This window comes from Zosterops lateralis, assembly GCF_965231275.1.
Source record: "Zosterops lateralis genome assembly, chromosome: Z".
In the NCBI taxonomy this organism is placed as follows: Eukaryota; Metazoa; Chordata; class Aves; order Passeriformes; family Zosteropidae; genus Zosterops; species Zosterops lateralis.
This window is the reverse complement of record NC_139800.1, coordinates 34782896-34806519: the sequence shown is the minus strand read 5'-3', so window position 1 is coordinate 34806519 and position 23624 is coordinate 34782896. Positions and strand designations below refer to the sequence as shown.

At 36.2% G+C, this 23624-nt stretch overlaps 1 protein-coding gene across 4 annotated transcripts in view; it reads left to right on the top strand.

Moving 5' to 3' along the window:
* The window catches only part of PIP5K1B (phosphatidylinositol-4-phosphate 5-kinase type 1 beta), a 100207-nt gene that overhangs the window by 20599 nt on the left and 55984 nt on the right, over positions 1-23624 (top strand). For 3 of the 4 annotated variants that reach the window (XR_014592543.1, XM_083884131.1, XM_083884129.1), the window contains exons 2-3: positions 12805-12887; positions 13602-13670. Coding sequence is in view for 3 of the 4 variants with exons in the window: in XM_083884129.1 (XP_083740255.1) it covers positions 13602-13670 (69 nt within the window). In the remaining variant the exon portion in view is untranslated. Of the gene's footprint in view, positions 1-7303; positions 7323-12804; positions 12888-13601; positions 13671-23624 lie in introns of those variants that run through there. The other variant, XM_083884130.1, reaches the window with a different exon arrangement.

The following is a 23624-nucleotide window of genomic DNA, read 5'->3' as shown; positions in this document are numbered from 1 at the left end:
TTGGTTCCTGGGAGAACGCATTGACTGAGTTGTTGAGGTTTTTTCATTTCAGTCTATGGAATCTTTATAATATTCGTAGCCATTCTTGTCAGAATCTTGTTCTTTTTCTAGTTAACAATTCATAAAACAATATACATTGAGCAAAAACTCTGATAATTGGTGTGGGTTTTTTCTTTCTAAATGCTGAAAGCTGTATTTTTTACCTTTTGAAAACTACGGTGTGGGCTGTTAACTGACTTACAGATAATACTGGATGTCTTTTCTAACCTAATTATAATGATGCCTCCAACCAAATTATAATGAAGCAGTGAGAGATAGAGATATTGTTTCAAAGGACTTTTGTGTGAAGGAAGGAGATTCTTATTTAAGCCTCTCAAGAATTGAGTGACCTTTTGATTTGTGGGAAAACTCACACTCATTTTCTTGGAAGTGCTTACAGGTTCTAGTGTCAGGTTTTATACAGCTCTTCTACAGAGTTATCACCCACTGCTTACTGTTGCTGTCTTCTTTTTAAGTCAGGTTCACAAGTACATGGACATTTTTGAATTGAAAAGGCTAATTTATGTGCAAATATGTTCTTTACTTACAATGATAGCTTAAAATTTTGAATTTTCCTATATTTCCAGCTAGGTTATTTGAAAAAATCCAGCTAGTCATTTGCAAAGAAGTTCCTGGGGAAGGAGATTGTGGTGATGCTTCTATGTTGTTTGTTAACTTGCACTTTTTAATACAAAATGTTCAAAATGCTGCAACTATATATGGAGTATAAACAACATCTGAATAATAATAGAGTGTTTCAGAACTGGCAAAAACATCTAGTAATGAGTTCATTTTACTTTCTTGCTGCCAAAATTGTTCAGGGACAGGATTTTCAATTTGGTTTGGCAAGTGAAAGGCTGCTGGAAAACAATTTGCTTATGTCATTTGGCTGGAAATATCTATTTGAAAACATTTGTATTGCCATGTTAAAATTCTGTGACTAGGTGTCCATACTTTAAAATAACTATGCATGTTTCTTACCAAGATACACCTCATGTTGCTTGATGTCAGTAGGGTAGGTATGTGTGTTGATGTGGTTTGGATTTGTATATGACAGTGGAGATATGCTCATAATTGAGCTGAGTGCCAAAGCATACTGTCAGGAAAAAGAAGTAGTCACTTGCCCATTCTGATCTCTTCATCCAAGACATGGCTTGGACAACACTGATGCCTTTTTCTGGTCTTAAAAAATTGAGAGCCAGATATGGTTAAGAGATAAGGGTTTTTTGCCTTGTTATTTTAATAAGGATCCTTATTGGTGCACCACTTTGCCTAGATGGAATGCACCGCAATGCACCCACGCAATAGATCGCATATACAGATTGTAGATCTTACAAATTAGCATATCTAACAAGGATGGCCCAATAGGAGGCCTGGATGAATGGCATGATATTCCCTCATCCGTGGAGTTCCCCCCTGGATGGGCCAAATCTCTAGTTTACAGGATATGTTGTAGGGAGGACCTGGTTTTCCCAAGATAGTGTAGGGTTTTCCGGCTTCCAGCTGCGATGCCTTAAGGATGTTTGGTCTTCTGGCCTAACAGAATACTAGGACTATACTAAGTTATCAGACTTAAGGAATTACAAGTATGTATGCTAAGAATACTGAGGATGCATAAAAGTTATATAAAAGGTATACAAAAGAAACTGTAAAAAATTGTCTTGGCACCGACATGAATATATGGCTCTTTATAAGGGCAGTAGTAACCTTTACATTTAAGCCGCCAGTGAGAATTCCAGTGAGAGAATGGAATAACTTCATAAAAATTCTGACAGTTCTTTTGGTTCCCATATTGCAGTTAAACCCTAGTGGCTGTAAAATATCTGTCCTGTTTGATGATAGGAACTCTGACAAATGGCATTATTTCTTTACATGCTGAGCAGTTCTTTACTGAACTGGTTTCAGAAAATTGTTATTTTATTAATTATGTTTTTTGATTTTTTTTTTTTGTCCTATGCAGGTTTTGAAATAGTTGTTTTCTTCCATGAAGCTTTCTCTGTGGTTTAAATAGAAATACGTTAGAAAGCTCTTTTAAACCAAGAAGACTCCAGCTTTTGTGCTTTATAGGGCATTTCATAGAATGGGATAATAGTTTCCTTTTCTATAGCTTTGTGAGTGATTTCAGAAATGTGTCTGAGGAACATCTGCTCTATAGGAAACTGAGAACTCTTAATTTAATCAAAAGACTTTTGATTATGTAGGATTTGTTCTCTGTTGAGGCTGGTATAAAACAGTTTTTTCAAATCCTTCTCAAGAATAAAGTGAGCTTTCTATTAAATGCTAACCAAAATGAAATTGTAGGGGTCTGACGAAAACTTCTACTTATTACAGTTTTAGCTTTCCTGAAGGAAAATTGTATGTGGGGGGTTAATTTGTTTTAATCAATTTTGTTACTCAGTAGAATAACTTAGAGTATCTCTTATCTTGAATTTATATTCAACTTTTGAATTTGGTGCTTACGTCATTCTTCTATCCCCATTCTTGAGTGACCTTATTTTTCACACAAGCTAGACACCTGAAATACAAGTTGCTGTATGAATATACATTTGGGAACCTAACCTTAGCCATGCATTTCTATTTCCCTCAAGCTAAAGTTGAACTCAGTTTGGGTCCTGTTACATGGCCCATTGGGCACTGCTTCTTTCCATCTGTTTCTCAGTCTTGTTTCCTGGTATTATCACTAGTGAAGTGGTGACTCTGAAGTTATGCAAAAGTCTGTGAATGATTGCAACAGCCAAGGCAATTGGTCTCTCCTCCATTGTGAATCAAAGGTCTAACAGTTTTTATTATCTTCCTCATTCCTTCCCAAGTTTCTTTTTGATCTTAGGGATGACTATAACAAAGGTGTTGTAAGGAGTTTGATTATAGTTAATCTTTATTGGTAGGTTACTTTTTTTCTTAGTTAAATTGTCTAGATGAGTTCTCTTGGGGCAGGAGTAGCACTGGTACATAATAACGCTGCTATCAAATGCATGCTTGAAAGACCGGACCACAGTAACTCTATCTTGGACTAGCTGAAATTGTTGCAGATGTTCAGTTTGAGTAATACATAGTGATTCAATGGAAAGCAGGAAGAGTTGTGGCAGTAACCAGATCTTTTCTTTCCTTTAAGATATTATCAACTACTTTTTAAACAGTTGTCTAATCTATCAAAAGAATCTCAAATATTACCTGGCACATCCTCCAGAGTAATCTCTCCCACTCTTCAGCTGTCTGTTTGCAGCTGTATAGAATGGCTCTCAACTGGAGACATAAATGGGATTTTAAAATACTTTAATTTCTTAGATAATTTAACTGCTGGACGTCTTAATTTAGCTAGCATTCATTAAAAGCTATATGTACAAAAGTTATGCTCACAGGACCTAGGAAAGAAAACATAGAGAACTATCATAATAATCCACTTGTGCATTGAGTTCAGTGTTTCCATGACATTTGCTTCTGTAAACTCTGTTGTAAATAACTACATGCTAATATGCAAATGGCCTAAATAATTCCCAATAGTGTATAATTTATGGGTTTCCTGCACAAATTATGCCACCGTTTAGTGCATGCAAATTATTTTAGGCACAGCGTTTTTATGTTGTTCAACCAAAAGTCTCAATGTTCTTTAAAGCAAATTCCTATTACCATTTTTTATACTTGCCTCTGTTGTAAAGTTACCTTTGCATAGCAGTTTTGAGTGTGGTTAACCTCCTTTTGAGGTGGAAAAATGTGGCTGAGTAAAAAGATATAGGTTTTAAAGTAGAACAGTACAGCTATTGTGAAGTTCTTGTTGTTACAAACATATTTCTTATCAAAGTAACTTGTCCTGTGCTTTTCTGCTTTTTAACTTGCATGCTCAGTCTATTCTTTTTTATACTTAATCTTCTCTAACTCCATTTGATCTACTTTTCTTTTCTCAAATGGGTATTTCTGGAGTTTCAGGTTACTAAAGCTTTTGGGTTGACCAAATTCCTCTTTTATATCTATTCTCCATCCAGCAAGGTGGGATTGTTTGCATCTCTGTTTGTGTCATTCCTTTCGAAATTGACACTTTGACTGATCTCCTTTTTGCCATACATGAGATTTCATTCCCTGTGGTTCTTACCTGCTGCTTATATGGCAAAAGCAGCTAGCTGTGCTTTCCTTTCAAAAAATCATGACCGCAGTGCTACGTGATCCCTGTCACTCTATTCTGCATGTATCATCAAAGACAAATGTAGAATAATTTTCACTCTCCTTGTGCCTTTTATTTTCCATATCAACCATTTGTCTCAGCGCATTGCAGTATTTTCTTGGACAGCATTTTTTGGTGGTTTTATCTCGAAGTGCAGTATCTGGTATATGTTAGTAACAATAGTCCATTGCCATATCAAAGTCGCGAAAGTAAAGGAGCAGAACTCTGATTCTGGCCTTTGCCAAATCTATGCCCTTCAGTGTGGTACTACCCTAACTTATATTGCATACTGTTGTATGTAGCATGCAGATGTTCCATTCTTTCAGTTGCTTCAAAGAAAACCACATCTTGACAATTTTTATTAATTTGTAATTCCAAATGGCTTATAGAAAGCTTGCTAAGTCTTCTAAAAAGCACTGTTTGTAAGTACTGCACATGAAAGCAGAATTGTGAAAATATAAATAGCAATTGGGAAGTCTTCTTTGGCTATGTACAAATAGTTCTTTCTGCTTTGTATACTTTCAGACTGCTACAAATTAATGAGAAGTTAATGGGACCTTTTCACTTTGTTAACAGGCCCTCCCTTTACAGTTTCTGCAAGATATACAAAGTGACGTCAGTTATGTCAGAGATCAAATGTTTATTCTTTCTGATTGCTGATCTGAGGTCACTGATTTGGAAAAGTGCCTTAGTTATTAAGATATCAACACCATCTAGTACACAGTAGAAAGTTTGCTCTGCTTTTACGGGTGGTGTTTGGCAAGACGTAAGAGATCTTTATGTGCGTCGAGGGAGAGCAGAAGGCACAATAGTTGACAGTAAATGTTAAGTGGGCTAATAGGGACTAGAGGAGTGAGATAGATTTGAGGCCATTGGAATGAAGCCCTGAATTTGGAAATTCGTGGAAAGGGAACAAAGCTCAACACACATCTTCCTTGAAAGTAATCCGTCACATGCAGAATTCACAAAATACAGAAATGAAAATCTATGTGCTTTGTTGAAGGAGCACAGTATGCTATGTTTCCAAGGACTTCTACACTCTGGATTCTTCAATGAATTTTCAGTTTTATTTGCATTGTTGCAAAAAAGTTTCCATCTTAAAGAATCACAGCAGATTATTTTTGAAATTAAGGATATGATTTGTAGCTATAGTTTGTGATGTTGTTGTGGCTGTTTCTGTGACCTTGGATAATACAATGGTAGTGTGTTTCACCTTGAAGAACAGGTTAGTGCACTAACTACCACTTTAAATGGAAGAGGAAGGGACTCTTGTAGGTCGTCAAATCTTCTGGGTAATCAGATGTATTCTGAGTATTTGTAAACTGTGATGGAGGTGGTATTTTTTGAAGTCCTACATTTTATTTTTTTTCCTCCAACTGAAAGCTAAAGGAGGAAGATAGATGACCTGACCTTTCTTGCAGTAAATCAAAGCATTACAATATGAACATATGTTTTTAATAGTATGAATATTATGATAAGTTACTTTTTAAATCCAGCCAGCAAACTAAGAAAAAAAAAATAACTCCTATTACGACATTTTGAAAAGACACACAAGTACTGTGCCATATTCCTGAAACTGAGGGGAGGGCAACTGTAGAAATCTCAGCATTGTGCTCAGATTAGTTGCTGAGAGACGAAAAGATCTGGCAGGTCACTGAAACTAATGCGTGTTATTAAAGCTAGGTAAATAAAGGTGGTGTGAACAGCTGACATGACTTAAAGTAGATGAACAGTCTAAATGGCAGTTTTGTGTTGGTTTTTGCTTGCTGCTTTCTCTGTAGCATTTGTGCTGGCCTGACAGTATTACAAAGACCAGGAGGAAGATCAGATTTTTTTCCCTTTTATTTTATTTGTGAATTTCATCACTTTGATTGAATTCACTACTTCTGATTTTCATCTCATTATTTTTGAGCAAAATAAAAAAGAAATCAGATAGACTAATCAGGGCTTCTTTTTTTTTTTTTTTTTTTTTTTTTTTTTTTTTTTTTTTTTTTGTGGATTGTTTGGCTTTTTTTTGTTAGGCATCACAGACTACACAATTTCTGATCTGCTTTTTTTAGGTATACTCTCTGAAATGTTCATCCAGCATCAATTAACAAGAACAGCATTTTCCAGTTTTCACAAGTGCAACAATAGTACTATCAGAAATTTTACATATATTTTACTTTCAGTCACCCTTAAAACTTCTGTAATCAGTTGTGGGTTGGGAGATCTTGACAAGGTTTCAAACCTAATTGTTCAGGGTTTTTCTTTACTTTTCCCCCCTTCTTTTTAAAATTCATATGACATTTTTTTCCCACTGCCAGATAGACAGAAAAGATAGATTTTTTAAAATTACTTTTTTAGTGGCATAAATCAATGGTATTTATAATGCAGTAAAAAGTTTGCTCTACTTTTGGAGTATTGCCTGGAAAGGCATAAGAGATCTTTCAGTACTTCTGTGAAGAGTGGAAGTCACAGCAGTTGATAGTAGAGGTTTATTATGCTGACAGGCATTACAGGGATTGGGTGGATTAAACACTCTCAGATTTTCATTCTGATTTTTTTCAGATTTGAAGCTTTTAATGACTTTTAAATGATTATTGAGTCCATTGCAACATGTAAACATTTACTTCATTGTCAGGATACATCAGTTTAAAAATATATATTATATTTTACTTCTCAGATGTTTCAGATATGAAAGCATCCAGGTTTGATCTTAGATATCCATGTGTCCTTCTGGTACAAAGTGAATATATTCCATAAACTAGTGTCTAGGATTTTTTTTTATATACATATATATATATATATACATATATATACAGAGAGAGAGAGAGAATGACATGAATTGTATATATACTTTTTCTTGTAACTGAATGACTACATGCATTACCTCAATTTTTATTTGACGGCTATGTAACTGCCCAAGCACTCAGGTATAAAAAATGTTCTCTGACATAAAAGACATAAGGTTTTTGGAGAGAGGGTTAACTTGTGATGACTGTTGAGAAAGCTGTCAGATCTTTAATGTGTTGCTCCTTTTACCACTCTGCATTAAATTATGCTTCCTTTCACTTGTTTAGATCTGTGCGTTGGCACTCTGCCTAGCAATGCTTGCAGGTTCCTAAACATCACACTTCATTGTCTGGTAAGCTCAGAAGGAAGACAATTAAACTATGAAAATTATAGTTAGCACTATTTTAAGCATGGAGAAAAGCTCCTTTAAGAAGCTAAAATATAATAAAACTAATGTAAGTCTGACTGTTCGCCTGAAGCTAACAAGTCATTTGCCTCTTGAGCCTTCTGAAAATAGTGCTGATAGTATGCTGATATCTTTAGTTGGATTTTGTGTGGAAACAAGATACATGTAGGCAATTTTTGTATGTCAGAGAATGTTTTTTGTGTCCCAACTCCCTTCATTTACAAATAATCTGATAAATAATCCTTCTGATCAAATTCTACTGGAGAGGTTAGGAAAAAAACTATTCACCGTTTTGATTGACCTAAGTTTGTCAATGGTCCAGAGTACCAGGAAGATTCATGGAATAATAAACAAGATAAGATGAGATCTAATTTGGAAATCCAGTGCTGTTGTGTATATTTTATTAGTTGGCAGAGAATCCAGACAGGAGGGAGACTTTATAAATGCATCACCTGCAAGGGAAATTTGTTCAGTGCCTAAGAAGGCATGAACTCAGGTCTTTCTAATTTCAAAGAAGTAGAGGAGTTAGCTTTAATAGTGCCTTTTGATCTTGGACCTGCCTTCAGGTAGCTCCAAAAATACCGTGAATGGGTTTTGGGTACTTGAACTCGAGGTGCGGGAAACACAAGAGAACAAGTATGAAAAGAGTAGCTTTTCATTAATGAATATGTGTTCATGGATTTCCTCCACCGCAGGGCATTTTTAGCTTAGAAGATTTGCCCCATCTGGCAAAATTTTGTGTAACAAATGTCTTCAGCTTCACACTAGAGCTGAAATCTGGCAGTGTATCACTGAATCCCCAATGTGGTTTGGTGGAAGAATGCTGCCTTATAGATCTGCAAGTCCTTTTAGTGAGTTCAAGAACTGACTCCAAAAGCTACTCTCACAGCTGCCATAAGGAAAAAATGTCTGGACAAATCTGATCAGTAAAAAAGAGTTCTGCAAGAATGAAATGACTGTGGTTTTCATAGTTGTATTAGAGGATGTTTCTTCAAAGTGGTAACAGTGGAGACAGGAGCTATGAAGGAATTTGACCTGATGATTCTTTTTAATGGAATTCAGTATAAATACTGTTTGTAGGACTAGAAATTCTTGTCAACATCCTTACATCCTTACATGTTGTGCTGACAAACTACTGGGATCAAAAGAGAATACAGTCTTGGTGTGTAAACTCCCAGTTACTTAGGACAGCTAAAGTTAGTATTCTGATAATCTTTTTTTGTCTGGTTCTGAGTTAGTATCATTGATATGAATTTATATAAGTTTCTTCATGCTTTTCTGAGAAGTCACCTGCCATATTCTGAGGATTTTGTGTCCTCCTGGCAAGAGAGAACTGTTCAAGGATTAGGAAACAGCTAAAAAAATAGGTAATCTGAAATGCACAGAACTATGAGAATGAAGTTTGTGGATTGAGTCCAAAATTGTGTATTCCACCCCAATGCATTCACTTGCCAAAAAACCCCAAAATGTTTCCTGAAAATGCATTTATATTTCAGACTGAAAACTCTGCACCATACTGTCTATTTTATTTGTATATTATTAATATTAAACATTGTTTCTTGTATTCTTTAATTTCTAGTATTCTCCTTCCACCCACTGGAAATTTTAAAATTTCATTTAATCTTGTTTTGTCTTGCTTTTTACTCCTCATATTTAAAATTAAAGATTACCCCTGTGAGAAGTTATAAATATGTTTTCTTTTGCATGATGTTTCTAACTCACTGCAGAAGCCTTACAGCAGTACACCCAGGGATATGTCTGTTTTAAAAGCAAGGAAGAATATTTCAGTTTTTAACTATCAATCGGAACAAGGCAGTATATGTAGTGAAAAGGTACATGGCTGTTATTTGGAGTGTGATTCCTCAACAGCATGTTTTATTAGTGTTTTCAAAAAAGGATTCGTTTAAGGAAATTATCTAAATTTGCTAAAAAATCCATTCTCAAAAAAAAAATATTTCATGGTAATGGAAAAAAAGCAGAACTGGCAGAACTGATTTTTGGTTGAAAAAACTAATAATGCATGGGCCTATATGAATCTAGCAAGAGCATTTTTCATGGCTGATGGCTTTCACTGAAGTCATTGGCAGTTCTAAAGTTAACTTGAAATAGAGCTGAGATGCCATTCAGGTGTAAGTACCAATACTTATTCATGTGAGCAAGGCCTCAGCAACTGAGGCTGTGTAAAAACAGATAGTTATTTATAATCTGGATAAATTAATACCTTATGCTGTTAGTAAAAGATAGATTTTGGCTATATAAGGAACACGGAATTAAAAATTCAAGAACAAGAAATCAAAGCTGGGTTGGAAGCTCCCATTTGCTGACTGTCATCTCAGTTCTCAAAATGCCAGCTATGTGGTAGGCAGAGTGGTGTTGACATGATGGGCTTCTGGCTGATCAGGGAAATTAAAAAGGTGTCCCTGTAGCACTAGGGGAAAATGCATATGGCACTTTTCCCCTAGAGTGATGGAAATTGCAGTTTGTGTTAGTTGAGAAGCATGTGGTTCTGTGATTCTAGTGTGAGAAACAAAACTGTGAAACACTTTGGGTTTTTTCTTCCTGAAGCATAAATTGAATAGATGTGATTTTTAAAGTCTGCATTTAGTACTAGGAGGTTTTCAGAGCAGAAGCCTGGAACTGAAGGCTGTAAGCTTGTGTTTCAAGAACTGTACATGTCACAGTAGTTTTTGTTACACATAAGGTTTGTAAGGTGTTCAAGAGTATTTGGCAAAAATACTCTTTAAATTCCTACTGTACCTTAATGTTTCTCTTTCTTTGTCATCAGTTAGGATAGCATCTAGGGAGCTAAAGGGGAGATCTTTACAGCCATCTTTCACTCATGGTTTAAGCCCAGCCAGCCACTGAGCCCCACACACTGGCTCACTCTCAATCCCTTGATAGAATGGGGGAGGGAATCAATAGGGTAAAAGTGAGAAAACTCAGGGGTAGAGATAAAGACTGTTTAACAGGTAATTCAAAAGCTGTGCATGCAAGCAAAGCAAAACAAGGAATTCATGCACCATTTCCCATGGGCAGGAAGGTGTTCAGCCATTCCTAAAAAATGGGAAAGCAGGGTCCCATCACAACTAGTGATGACTTGGGAAGGAAAACACAGTCACTTTGTCCATCCTCCCTTCCTTCTTTCCCCAGCTATATGTTGTGCATAATACCATATGCTCTGGGTCTCCCTTTGGTTAGCTGTGTTCATCTGTCCCTGCTGTGCCCTCCCCCAGCTCCTTGTGCATCCCCAGCCCACCCCCTGGCAGGGCGCAGCAAGGCCTTGGTGCAGCAAGGCTGCAGAAAAGGCCTTGATGCTGTGTAAGCACAATTCAAGAGTAGAAAACATCCCTGGATTATCAATACTGTTTCCAGCACAAATCTAAAACATAACCCCACACTAGCAACTGTGAAGAAAATTAACTTTTTCCCAGCCAAAGTCAGCACACTACAATATTTTTGAAACTAAATGTTTTCTTCCTCTACCCACCCCTACTCCATGTCTTACTTTATTGTGAGCTTTTCCTTTGTCAGGTACAGACAGAGATTCAGTGCTTTAGCTACAGTAGTTTCCTGCTATGGTAACAAAAAACCAAATAGTTGTACCTTAGCCTGGAAGTGAGTCCAAGACTGTAAGTTGTGGCCTGTCTTTGAGTTGTTAAACTTCAACAGAACTGAGACAGTAGCTGTTGCTCTGTGTATTATAAAGCATGTGAAAAGACACCATGAGCCACTTCAGTAGCTCTAGGGTGGGAAGAAAACACACAAAGTAATACTTGTTTTGCAAAAAAAAATTGTAGCATGAAACAAGACATGGTTGTCACAGCACAGATTTTGAAAGTTAACACAACCATAGTTAAGATAAAGCTGTGTGTTCTGTTTCTCAAAAGATTAGAACTAAAATAATTCTACTCTAGAAGCCTTTAGGAAAGAAACTGACACATACAGGAAAAATTTAACTTCTTTATGGTGTATGAGTTTTTATACTTGGTAATTACTGAACTTGGTCTCTCATTGTCTGTTTTCCTATCATTCCTAGCATTGCAGAGGTATATTATCACATGAGTGAAGAGTTATTGAATAATTTGTCTGTCTATGTTGGGAAAAAACCAAGCTTTTCTCCCATGTCTAGCATGAGTGTTTTCTTCAACTAACTTACTGAAAGAAAGCTCCCATGTTGCATTTATATTTGGCTTTTGCTGAGTATGTGTGCTCATAATTTCGGAAGTTTTGTGTCTAGATCATGTTGTATCAATAGTCTTAGAAGTTATGTGGAGAACAACAGCTGGCTGGGGATTGGTGTTTTAACTCAGCAATCAGTTATTTGAAAGTCTTCTATAGTGATGAAAATGACATTTGTTTTCCTAAAAAAGCTATTTTGGCAAGTTCTTGATGCCTTTGTTTGTGTACTGATAGAGTTGTAAGCATGGGTGAATGTTAATATTAAATGTGTGAATACAAGTCAGTGAGATGAATGACATACAATTTTAAAAGCTATAAAAACGAAGTTGTTGCCTTTAAGTAGGAGTTCAATGTATAGGAGACTGCTAATGCACATCCAAATGAAGGAATTACTGATTAAGAAACATTACCTGTATAGAGGCTACAATGAAGAATGCAGTTAGCTGCAGGAGGAAAATACTGATGTAATGTAAGAAGTGAGAAGTGTGTTTTTCTAAGGAGGCATTATTTTCTTCTCAGAAACTCCAGTTTTTTGTTTTGTTTTGTTTTGTTTGTTTTTTTACTCAGGCTCAGTTACTTCTCCAAAGAAAAGGAAGAGGAGTTTTTAAGCCTTTTATTAAAAGGTCCTTTGGTAGTGTTGAGTATACTCTTCAGATTAATGGAAAATTAAAAGCAGTGAATGAGGCCTGAGAATTCTTTTTTAAAACCAATTTTTTAGTTTTGTACAAGATGCTATTTGTACTGCTTAAGGACAAAATGAGATTTTCCTCTCAGTTGTGGTATCATGAGATTTTTTTTTTATTTGTTATCTGTGACATTTCAATGTGCTGTCTTCCAAGTCGTCACAGCTATTTCTTATAAGTGATTGGATATTATAAAGCTACAAGATTAAACATGTAATTACACAGCACTCCAGAGCATGTATGTGTATTGCTCTACATACATGTTTTATTGAAGAGTTGCTTGTGCCACAGGGGTGAAATATCTAGGGCAAAAAGGAATGACTCTGAACTGATTCCTTCCTGTGTAATACAGCTAGTTTCTAAGTGTATTCACCAAGTTATAGTATGTTCTAAGTACAGTAAGTTCTAGGTATACTAACCAAGTTATTTGACATGATTCTTGAAAAGCATCTCTTGTAGCTGAATGCTTGCTGGGACTGAAGAATAGTAGTAAAAGGAAATCTACAGCTAGTCTGTGAGACAGAAATTTTTAAAGGCATGGTGATGACAGATTTTTCTAATAATAGGTTGTGGAAAACATTTAACACCACCAATGAATGGCTTGATCTTCACTCTCAGCTCCAGATGACCTGTCCTGTTTTTTGTAAGGGTAAGTATAATTCTGTTGTGGAAGTATTAGTAAAATCTAGAATTATTTTAAACCATGTCATTCTGCCTTTGGCAGACAAACTCGGAGTGTCTGACCAAGGTGATCTCTATCTTAGTGGTTTATTCTTAGTCTAGAATGGCTTTACAGCTGTGATAAGATGTAATGTCAAATAGTTAGGGCACAATGCTAATAATGCCAAGACGGTGGATTCAATCCCTGCACGGGCCATTCACTTAATAATTGGACTTAGTGATTTTTGTAGGTCCCTTCAACTCAGAATATTCTGTAATTCAGTGTGATTCTGTGATCTCCTTGTTACTCTAAGGAGATATGCATATTAATGCAGCCAAGGATCTTAGACTGCTGAGACATACCAGTGAATATCTGGCTCACAAGCCTCATTGTTTTGCCCTTTCAAGAACATCTCAAGCAGTAGGCTGAGGAGAAGATTTCACTGCATACTGGTGTGGGGAAAAGAAACAGAGTCATGTAGAATCAGTCATATGCTGGACATATTCCTGGGCCAAGCCTCTCCTTTTAGTCTGTGTGGAAAATACTTACAGGAATATCCTAGATATGTCACTGATCTTGGTAGTGTGCTGTCCTCTGAAAAGTTTGAATTTAACAAAACTGGATAATAAATTATATGATTTTTCCGAACAATTACTTTTGTAAAGCAAATACTTTCTTCATAACTTAAGCTTCTGTTGTCAGATGTCGTCTGTTACTGAAAATGGAGATGTTACTGCTGGAAAGCCAAATGAAGAGAAAACATATAAAAAGGTAAATAAAACCTTCAGCGTTTTTATTGTATGTTTTTCCCTTCATGTCAGTAATTCAGACCTGCTATATGAATATATTTCAGAACTGACTAAAACCAAGAACAAAAGGGACACGTTCCATGGGGTTTTTGAAATTTATCCTGTGTGTGAAATCATAAGGTATTTCTATCTACTGCAGAGCTGACTATTTAAAACTTGCTCAGTCCAGCTTTGAAGTATACCATCTTGCTAGATGGATAGAAATTCTTTGCTCTCAGCAACAGATACATCTCTGGGCATAAACACTGTTGTAAGAAATTTACTAAGTTTCCAAATGCTTTGAATGTTATATGATGTGTCTAGATTACAAACCTGAAAAGCAAAGCACCTTTCTAGCACTTTGCCAAACAGACCACTATTTGTTTGCTAAGTATTTTTTCAAAAAAGGATGTTTAGGAGAGGACATATTTAATGTAGGAGCATGCATCAATCATCCATTTAGGTATTGCTGATAGTAGTTTGGGCTTTGTTTTTCTGATACTGCTTGTCTGTGACCAGCATTATTCAGGTCCACTAACAATTTTGATAACTAAGATGAGCTATAAATGCATATTTTTCTTTATATATTTAGACAACCAAATTGTTAGCTACCAGATTTGAAAATTTTTGACAGATCACCTCAAAGAAACGGTGATTATGTTTTTAAATCAGTTTCTGTAATCTAGCACAGAGGTCCTCATGCTTCTGCAGTACATACAGTGATTAGGGTTTCTAATTTCTGGGTGTTGCTTACAGTACTGCTGGTAAAGTCAAGGAGTTTAATAAGCTATTTCTCTTCCCACACCTTTTCCTGGCAGTTACATTCCCAGTACCTCAGTGGCCTTAGCATTCCAGATAGTTTTCTCAGAAATGAAAGGAAATAATATTTTAAATACAGGTTAGTTTAAATTTCCCAACTGATGACTTCAAAATATAGAAGTTGAAATTTGTCTTGACAGTTAGTATGAGAAAGGAAGAAATGTTCAGTGCCAGAAGTGAATACTTCTGCAGGTTTATGTTGCTAGACTAGACTAGTAGTAGCTGTAGGTAACTTCCATTTCCCCTGGTTATCCCACGTACTCTTCTCTGTTCCTTTTCAACTATAAATTCACAACCTTTCAGAAGAAGCTGTGTAAAATCTTCTCACTATGGCACAAATTCTACTGTGTATCTACTGGAAGTATCTCTAACAAGACCTGGGATTCACAGCCACATCACACTGACAGATTGCAGTGACTATCACCCCCAAGTTCTGACCCAGAAACTCCAGTTGTTGTGTCTTATGCCAATTTATTTCCTTTTCATATTAGTACACCTTCAGTTGTTCTATGTTCAAGATGCTGTGCTGCATATGCCCCTAATAGTTTAGTATTATTACCAAATATTATCATCATACTCTTCCTTTTTGTGATAATTTTAATAAATATTTAAACATTAAAATAAAAGAAAATATTAAACTTAATTTTTACATTAAACTTTTAATTTTTAAATTAAAATAATAAAATAATAAATCTTTTAAATAAGATATTAATTCATTTTGGCCTCAAAATTTATCCATGCAGAGCTAACTGGTAGCATATATTTGCCTGATGCCTCACTTTTAACAATGTCTCTCTTTTCTTAAGCCAAATTCCTTAGACCAACCTAAGCACTGTGAATCTGTGATCCTCACCTCCTTTAGATATTCCATATACATTGTTCCTTTTTTAATGGATGTCAGAGGTATCAATAGTATATGTCTGGAAGTATAGGGTAAGCCTGGTAGGACTTATGTTCATCAGAGGCATTGCATATCATTTCTCATTTAATTCTATGGTTTTAGGTAAGTTACACAGAGAGATCTTGCTCTGTGGAAGGGGATTTTGCAGCCAGAAGCTGCCTGTCTTAAATTGCCCACAGGTGTTGCATTTACAATTCTCCAGTTGCACTTGTTAGGTTTGATTGAAAAAGTACTTACAGTCCTTCCTGTGACTTCCTCTGCCACTTTCTCCAGAAGTCTGGGCTGGAGAAGAGCTTGTTTCCTCATCTGGTGCTTTTTCAGCTACTTGGGCAGTTTCTGCTCCAATCCACTGCTGCCCTTCACCACAGTGGAAACACTTGGGCGAGACACTAATTTACTGCCGAAGTCAGAGAGTGCTTCATAACCTATTCTTATTGTTTAGAGACTTTACTTCCACTGCCTTTTTTTAACATAATAAAGGTGTAGAAGCTTGTGCCTCTCAGCTTAGAAAAGCAGAGATCAGTACGTTGGCTTGTGCTGTGGCCTGTGGTTCTTAAGCATATTTGGCCTTAGCAGAGTTCCCAAAGAAATTACGTCTCTCTTTATTGTGGAGGAAAGAAAAGGAATTTTGTTTATAGTGGAAAAGTTTTTTTCTGGCCTCTAGAATTTTTGCAGTGCAATATGTTCTACATATTCCTGTATCTATGTCAGTTAGTTATAACTGCTATCCATATATTACAAACTTCTGTAGTAATGACTGTTTTTCACTGATTTAAGTTAATTTGACTTAGGTGAAAACAAACTATCTCCAGGAAAGTGTCTCTAATTTCATCCATGGTAAAACTTTCTAGAATAATAAGTCATCTGTAAGGCTATCAGGTTTTTTCTGGAATTTTATATTATTGCAATATTTTCTGTACTGTTTTGTTCATCTCAGCTAAAACATAGGTAGGTAACATCTTTATCTGAATTAATTAGGTCTTCAGCTCTTCAATTTCAGGAGTCAGCTGACTTGCCATCTGCATGAATGTAAACAACTTGAAGTTCCAAGAAATTTCTTACATTGCTACAGCCTTGTGAAAGGGCTTGCATGAGCATTGATACCCTATCCTTTCAGACTCTGAAATGCATAACTGGACCAAGACAGAGCATAATTTCTATTATGAATAGAAATTATTCTTCTTTCCACTGTTTTGTTTTTAGCTTTCCGTTTTTCTGCTGCTGCATTCTGACATAAATGCTCTTCTGGCTTTTAATTGTCTATTATTATGTAGTCAAAGTCTTGAGAGTAGAGGGAATACAACTTTCTGTTTATTGGTTTTGGAGTTTTTTAGGGGTGGTTTTTTTGGTTGTTTTTTTTTCCTCCCTTCTGAAAACCAGGTGTTTTTCTCTCTTTTAAATGGTATTATTTAAGGTGGGGTTGCTAAGCTGTTCAGCTGCATGTATTTGTTACAAACATTATAATCTGAAACTACTTATGAATTTTCTGTCCATTTGTAAATTGTGAGATGTTAAGTCTATAGTGTGAATATGAACAATGAAGTATTTCAGTCACCCAGATCAAAGAACTTAGTTAATGAAAGAGACACTTCACAAATATATGTTCCATGCAGCTTTTAAGTTAGAGAATTAAAATAACTTTGAGATGAAAAAATTGTAAATTGTGCAGACTATGGCCAGTTCTGTCAGGATGAAGGTTTTTTGTTGGTTAGATTGGGTTAGTCTTGTGTTTCTTTTGCTTTGGGTCTTTGGTTTGCATTTTTTGTTTGGTTGGGTTTGTGGGGTTTTTTTGTTGTGAGGGTTTTTCTCAGAGAGAAATAGGGTAAGGGATACAAGAGAGACTGGTTATTTGTTCCATTGCATGCTTGCAAAAATCAGGTCACCAGACTATAGTTTCTCTTGGATATTCATATCCAGTCATGGACCTCTGGAGTATGCAGTTGCTGCTTTTATTCATTTCCCCATTTTTTAGACTTCATTGTGAGAAGTTCTGACACACATGCAGTTTTTGGATTGCAATGTCATAATCACACATAAATCACACAAGCCCCGAGTCTGTTCCCTGTCAAATCAGATTTCAGTAGTATCCTGATGCTTAATAGTAGGATGGTGGCAAGAATGAGATCACAGACAGATGTACTAAAGCACATTAGAAGTGTAGAAGAAAATCACACCAAATAAAATAGATGTAAATGTGCACTTGTGAAAATCTGTTACTGGATTGCTACAATCTCCACATTTAGTCTGAAGGCTACCACCCAGATGTATAATCAGAGTTTGTTTCTTGTCATTACATATCTTGCAGCTCTTCTGTTTAGCGTATTAAAAGCACTTTATGTAACCTGTTCGAAACTGCATATTGTGAGTCACTTTGCCAGGAGCAAAGGAAATTTGCCTGCATAAAGGAAGCCAGCTACCTATTGTCAGAGCTTGCAAACATGTGCAAGCAGCATTGCTCCATCATTTTTAGCATTGATTTATGCCCTGCATCTAATGCCTGCAGGTAGGGTACTTTTTCTTGTAGACACTGCAATTTTACCACTGGAGGTTTTGCATCACTGGGACCTCAATGGCAGATTTTATGCATCTATGAAGACACTAAAATGACTGTCTTTAGTGACTTTGCCTGGAGCTATGGCTACTCCCAAAGCTCAGAGGTCATAAATTCTTTTCCTCAGAGACAGAACAACCAGAGTAGTTGTGGGTTCATGGCTACTACTGAAGCTTAGGCATAATTTTTTATAAATGGAGGAAAAATTAATTGAAAGCCATGGAGTCACCTGAATCCAATTTTGGGAAATGAAGGGAGATCAGATTCAGCTTGGATAAGAAAATCATTTTGATTTTCAGACACACACATGATGGGCATGAATCCATCTTCAGGAAGTGTGACCTGCAGAAGATGGGCAAACATTTGCTAGAGAGAAGTGTGAACTGAAGAAGGATTGGAGGGGTACTGTGGCCATAGTGACCCATGGTTACAAGTTGTGGAGAAACTGTAAGATGAGTTATTTTAATGGGATTTTCTGGTAAATCTATTTTTATGTTCCTATTTGTGATTTATTATGTGTCAGCTGCAGAAAGCATGCTGAAATGGGGTAGCCACCTCCATCCAGAAGTTTCAATGGAAACAGTGTCAAGAAGTCTTGTTTCAATGAGACTGTAAGCACAGCAGGCATTGAAAGACAAGACAGATCTTGCTGGAGCAATGGACTAGGCAGTAACCATATGTACATCTTGAATCGAATTGAAATTTTCTAATAATCTAAGTGAACTCTTTTTAAATATTGTGTGAAGAAGATGTATTGTTTTTCAAACAAGCATTCTCACCAGATGGTTTGGCTTAAGTGTTTACACAATTTATGGCAGGCTATATCTTCTCAGAAGTCTGGAAAACATAAACTATGTTTGCATGGAAGTGATAGTGGGAGTGGATTCCTGGTACTTCCGGTAACTAGTAAAACTGAAGAACAAATGCCTACTTGTAGAAAATTCAGATCTGGCATTAGCCATGTAGCTTCAACAATTTTGATGAAGTGACACATATAAATATTTTTCTTCCTTTTTAAAATTATTTATTTATTTCACTGAGACTTTTGCCTGAAGGCAGGTAGCTGTTCTACCCCAGTCCAGTTCATTGTCCCACAGAGGAGAAGCATGGGATAGTGAGGGAGATGAAAGCAAATTTCTCCACGTACAGTAGCAGAGAGAAGTGAACCAGAGTCAACTACTTTGTGCATGATTGCAAAGCAGTGTTAACCAGTGAAGGCTTCTGTTCAGATTCTGTTCCTCCCCATCTCTTACAAAGAACTGTGCCTGTGTTCAGGTGTCTGTACCATTTCATTTGGCAGATTTTAAAACCTGTTTGAATGACTGTAGTAGAGAAGGTGAAAGAGAGCAATCATAATTTTGCCTTTCACAGTGATAATGAGGTAGATGAGGTAGAATTTCCAAGGCAGAGTTAATTTCTTTTCATCGCTTTATGGCACCTGCAATAAACCAGCTGTCTTGTGGAAAAATCACCATCTTTGCTATAGAAAGTTCATAGGTCAAACTTCAACTACAATAAAATAAGAGGGTAGAAAACAAAAACAAGGACAAAGTTCACATTCATGAAATTCTAAAGGGTTTCCCTAGGATGTCTACTTTTGAAGAAGCCTAGAATGTTAAAGTTACATTTCATGAGCATATTGTGGGAAATGCATATAGATTTAGCAAGGAGCAATTGAGAGTTGAAAGGTGAATGGAAAAATACCTGTGAATGACAGTAGAGAGGAACTTCTATTAAATCACATGAAGCCTGTGTCCTCCTGCTCAGCTCCAGTCTGCTCATGGTTTGTTAAATGATTGCTGTCATTAATAGTCCCATACAATTACAAGAAATTATAAGGACACTTGTTTGAAAGAATAAATCCATTTACCATATCTAAAATCTTTGTGTACTGACACATTAGTGGTTTGTCAGGTTTGCCAGTAATTTACAACCTTCACACTCTAACAGAAATAATTATTGGTCAATTTATAATATATTTTCTGAAATTACAGTATCCATTTTTTTGTCATCCTTGATTTTTTTTTCTTTACTTTACTTTAAAGGGCAGATTTTTTCAACCCTTTCAGTAGCCTTGTCCCTAACTTGTACAGTTGTTAGTTTCCGTTAGTTGGTTCTTTTGGGTTTTTTGGTGGGTATGTTTGTTTGTTTTGGGATTTTGTTTTTTTTGTTGTTGTTGTTATCTGGATGTGAAGTGCCTTTATATGCATTATGTGTGTCTGAGTAACACCTTTATTTTATGAAAATAACAAATATAAGTTTTAGAAGGCTACCTGAAAGTGATTATGTGTAGGAAAAACAATGTCTAAATCCTGCTTAGTATATTTGTGGGATCATGTGCAAACTTAAGACCTGATTTGAGAGGATTTAAATTCTCATTAATTTTGCTACTCTGAAAAAGGATTTCAGCTTAGAGTAATGTAGAGCAAGTGGAAGACCAGTCTGCAGAGGAAGTAATTTAAGGGAACAGTGCATTGAGTGCTAGATTATTTATCAGTGATGCAAATATTCCATGTACCCGTGTTCTATATTATATAGTGCTGTTATATTTTATGAGTTGCATATAATTTTTCACAATTGCAAGCTCTTTTAGCAAAGCCAAATGACAAATATATAGTTACTTTTAACAAAAAGAGACAAAGGTATGTTTCATCATAATGAGGACAGTTTCAGGTTTTTATGCAGGGATAAGAACATCAAAGCACCTGTGCAGTGGACACTAATATCCCTAATAACAGCAAAAGGAGGATGGGAGAAGTTTTACTTTGTGCCTCTTTATGTAACAAAGCTGTCATAGTGTACACCTTTTACTACAAATTCAATAATTTTCATAACCTAAAATTCATTGACATGCTTATCCTGCTGGCTATTCTCATCCCTTAATACTTCTTCAGCTTCAGAAGGTTGATAACAGGTTAAATGATCTGGGAGTCACTCTACTGTCACTGTGCACTGTCAGCTTTACAGCTAATAAATTATCTCAGGGCTACTTTCTGAGCCTTCTCATGAGGCTAATAGGAAGAAAAAATTATTTCAGTCTCTAAAAGACTGAAGGTTGCTGAATTTTATTGTTTGCTTTGCAGCATGAGAATATTCAAGACAAACTGAAATAAATTAGAAGCTTAGTTTTGAAACTAGATTTTGCTGCCTTCATGGGCATTAAAAGAGGTGTCCAAGTAAAGAAAAATTCACAAGAATTAAGAAGCAGCTTCTTTATCTTTTCCTTGGATTTAATGATGACATTAATATTAATATTACTGTTACTGCTACTATTACTATTAATATTATTAATAATAATTGTAATAAATTAATACAAGTGATCTCTTAAAGACAAGGCTTGTTTTGTTTTTATTTTATGGATTGCAAAACCTAATACTTGTCAGTTGCTAAGGGCATACTGGGTTACCTGCCTGTGATGTTAGTGGTGATTGACACAGAGTGGACTTTGTGCCAGCAGTTGCTTTCAGCATGCTTACAGCATGCTGTAGCAGCCATCAATTTGTTTCAAAGCAGTTGTTAAAGTATTCTGAATGATTCCATAACATTACTTTTCTGCTGCACCAACTTCTGTGGTTGCTGAAGAAATGATGGGCGGTTACTAATGACACTCTTGAATATGAATGGAAATTAACAAGAAGGTAACCTTGTAGGAAAGGTCTGTGTCACTGTACTAGAAGGCCATACATTCTGCCTTCTGGAGACTAAAAGTCTGTAGGTCTTTTGAATTTGAAAAAAAATACTACAGATATTTTTGTGAGTTTGAAAGATGATCCAGAGATTTCCTTTTGAAATCACATTGCCAGGTTACTTGTCTTGGGTGTTTTTGAAGTTTGGTGGGTTTTGTCAGGGTTTATTTGGAATGGCATGTCCTCTGTTGTACTGTACTATCTGCTGTTCTTTCAGACATAGTCTGCTTTGGCAGTGAACAAGATGGGCATCCAGCAATGAAGCAGAAACTATTTGTATGTGTATTGGTTTGATCAGAGTTACATAATTACAGCTTTTGTTGGGCATTAATCATTCATGAATAGAAGCCTTTCAAGGAAAGAAAAATGTGACTCTTCTTATGACACAAAGCCAAATCTTTTTACTAGTCAAAGTAGCACTTTCAGAATGGAGTGTTGCTTGTTCCCACCAAATCGCTGGTTCTAAACTGTTATGCAAGTATAAGTTCTGCTTGGCGTGCAATCTTATTTAAGAGCTACACATCTCTTGTCTTTTCTTTTCTAAAAATAAGCAGCTACTAGTATATGCTGTTCCAAGAGCTATAACAAGAGTAGCTTTGTGTACTTGAACCACTTATGTAATTTCCACTCCTGAAATGGTTCTGTTTAAGTGCTGAAGTGGTTCTGATCATGAAACTTCTGATGTTCTTTCTGTCCTCTGTTAGTCTCCTGCTTGTTTGGTCGGTAGGAGGTAAAACCTAAAAGCAGGGACTAAACATGTTGTCTTCAAACTGGTTATCATGAAAGAGAAGGTACTCCCTGAGACATAGATTTCAGAAATCCCAGCTGATCCTTTATAGTATAGTAGATTAAAGAAAATATACTTATGTTAGAATGTATTCCAAGTAGTATTTTAGAATATATGAAATGGCATTTATTGAACACCGAACACTGTGTTTGTTACCCTTTTGCATATATCTAAGCACCACAAGTATGGGAAACCTTTGGCATACTCAGAAGAAGAACTAGAAGAATTAGCCTAAACAACAGAATAACAGGGCTAAGGGCGCAGATAAAGAACACAGACTCTAAGATGCTATGTTCCCTTGAAAATGTGCCAAGAGGGCCAAAGCACACATGGGAGAGATAAAGGTGAAGAGGTGAACACCAGAAGACCACTACCACAGCCTGGAGACCACCACCACCAAGGACTGAGCATGCCCAGAAGGGCGTGGGGTAATTACCATACCAAGCGAGGATGGGTGGGGTCAGGGAATGAATATGTATGAAGGGGGACCATAGAATGTCATGCATATGTAAGACCTCAGGGAATAATAAGGGGGGAAAGTTCCCTGGGGGGTATGAGTGTCTTTGGTGAAATTATTCCCCACGCATCTCTACGTCGATAAATACATACTGCTCTAACAACTACTATTAGTTGTGCAGTTCTTTCTGCGGTGTTTCCCTCCCTTCCTCATAGCATTCTTCCCCTGCCCAATGGTTTTCTTTATTCACTCCTTCCATGTTTTCTTAAAAATTCCTTTTTTGACTAGTTTCTGATTTTTACTCACTTCTGCTGTTTTTTAATTCATGAAGCATAACTGTGTATTCAGCATGGGAAAATTTCAGAGCAGGTTTCAATTTATCCATATCTAGTATCACAGTTTCATGCTGTTTTGAAGGCTTCTCTGTTCTCCAAACTCTGACTATTGAATTTAGTCAGTGCACTTTGTAAGGGTAGATTTTTACTGAGAGAGTTTGCATTCCCCATTACATTTTTCTCTGGACTCCCCATAGTCAATGGACCTCTTGCACTGACTGTTAGGGAGGATGTAATAAATACATTTATTTTCATCTAGAGTCAGCATTTAAGCCATAAGCTTGCATTGCGATGCCTTGGCATGCATGTACAATCACCTGGAATTGGTGACTTTTTTTTCCAGAATATAATGCATGCTTCACAATCCTGAAGCAATTTGAATGTCCTGTTAGATTGTAAAT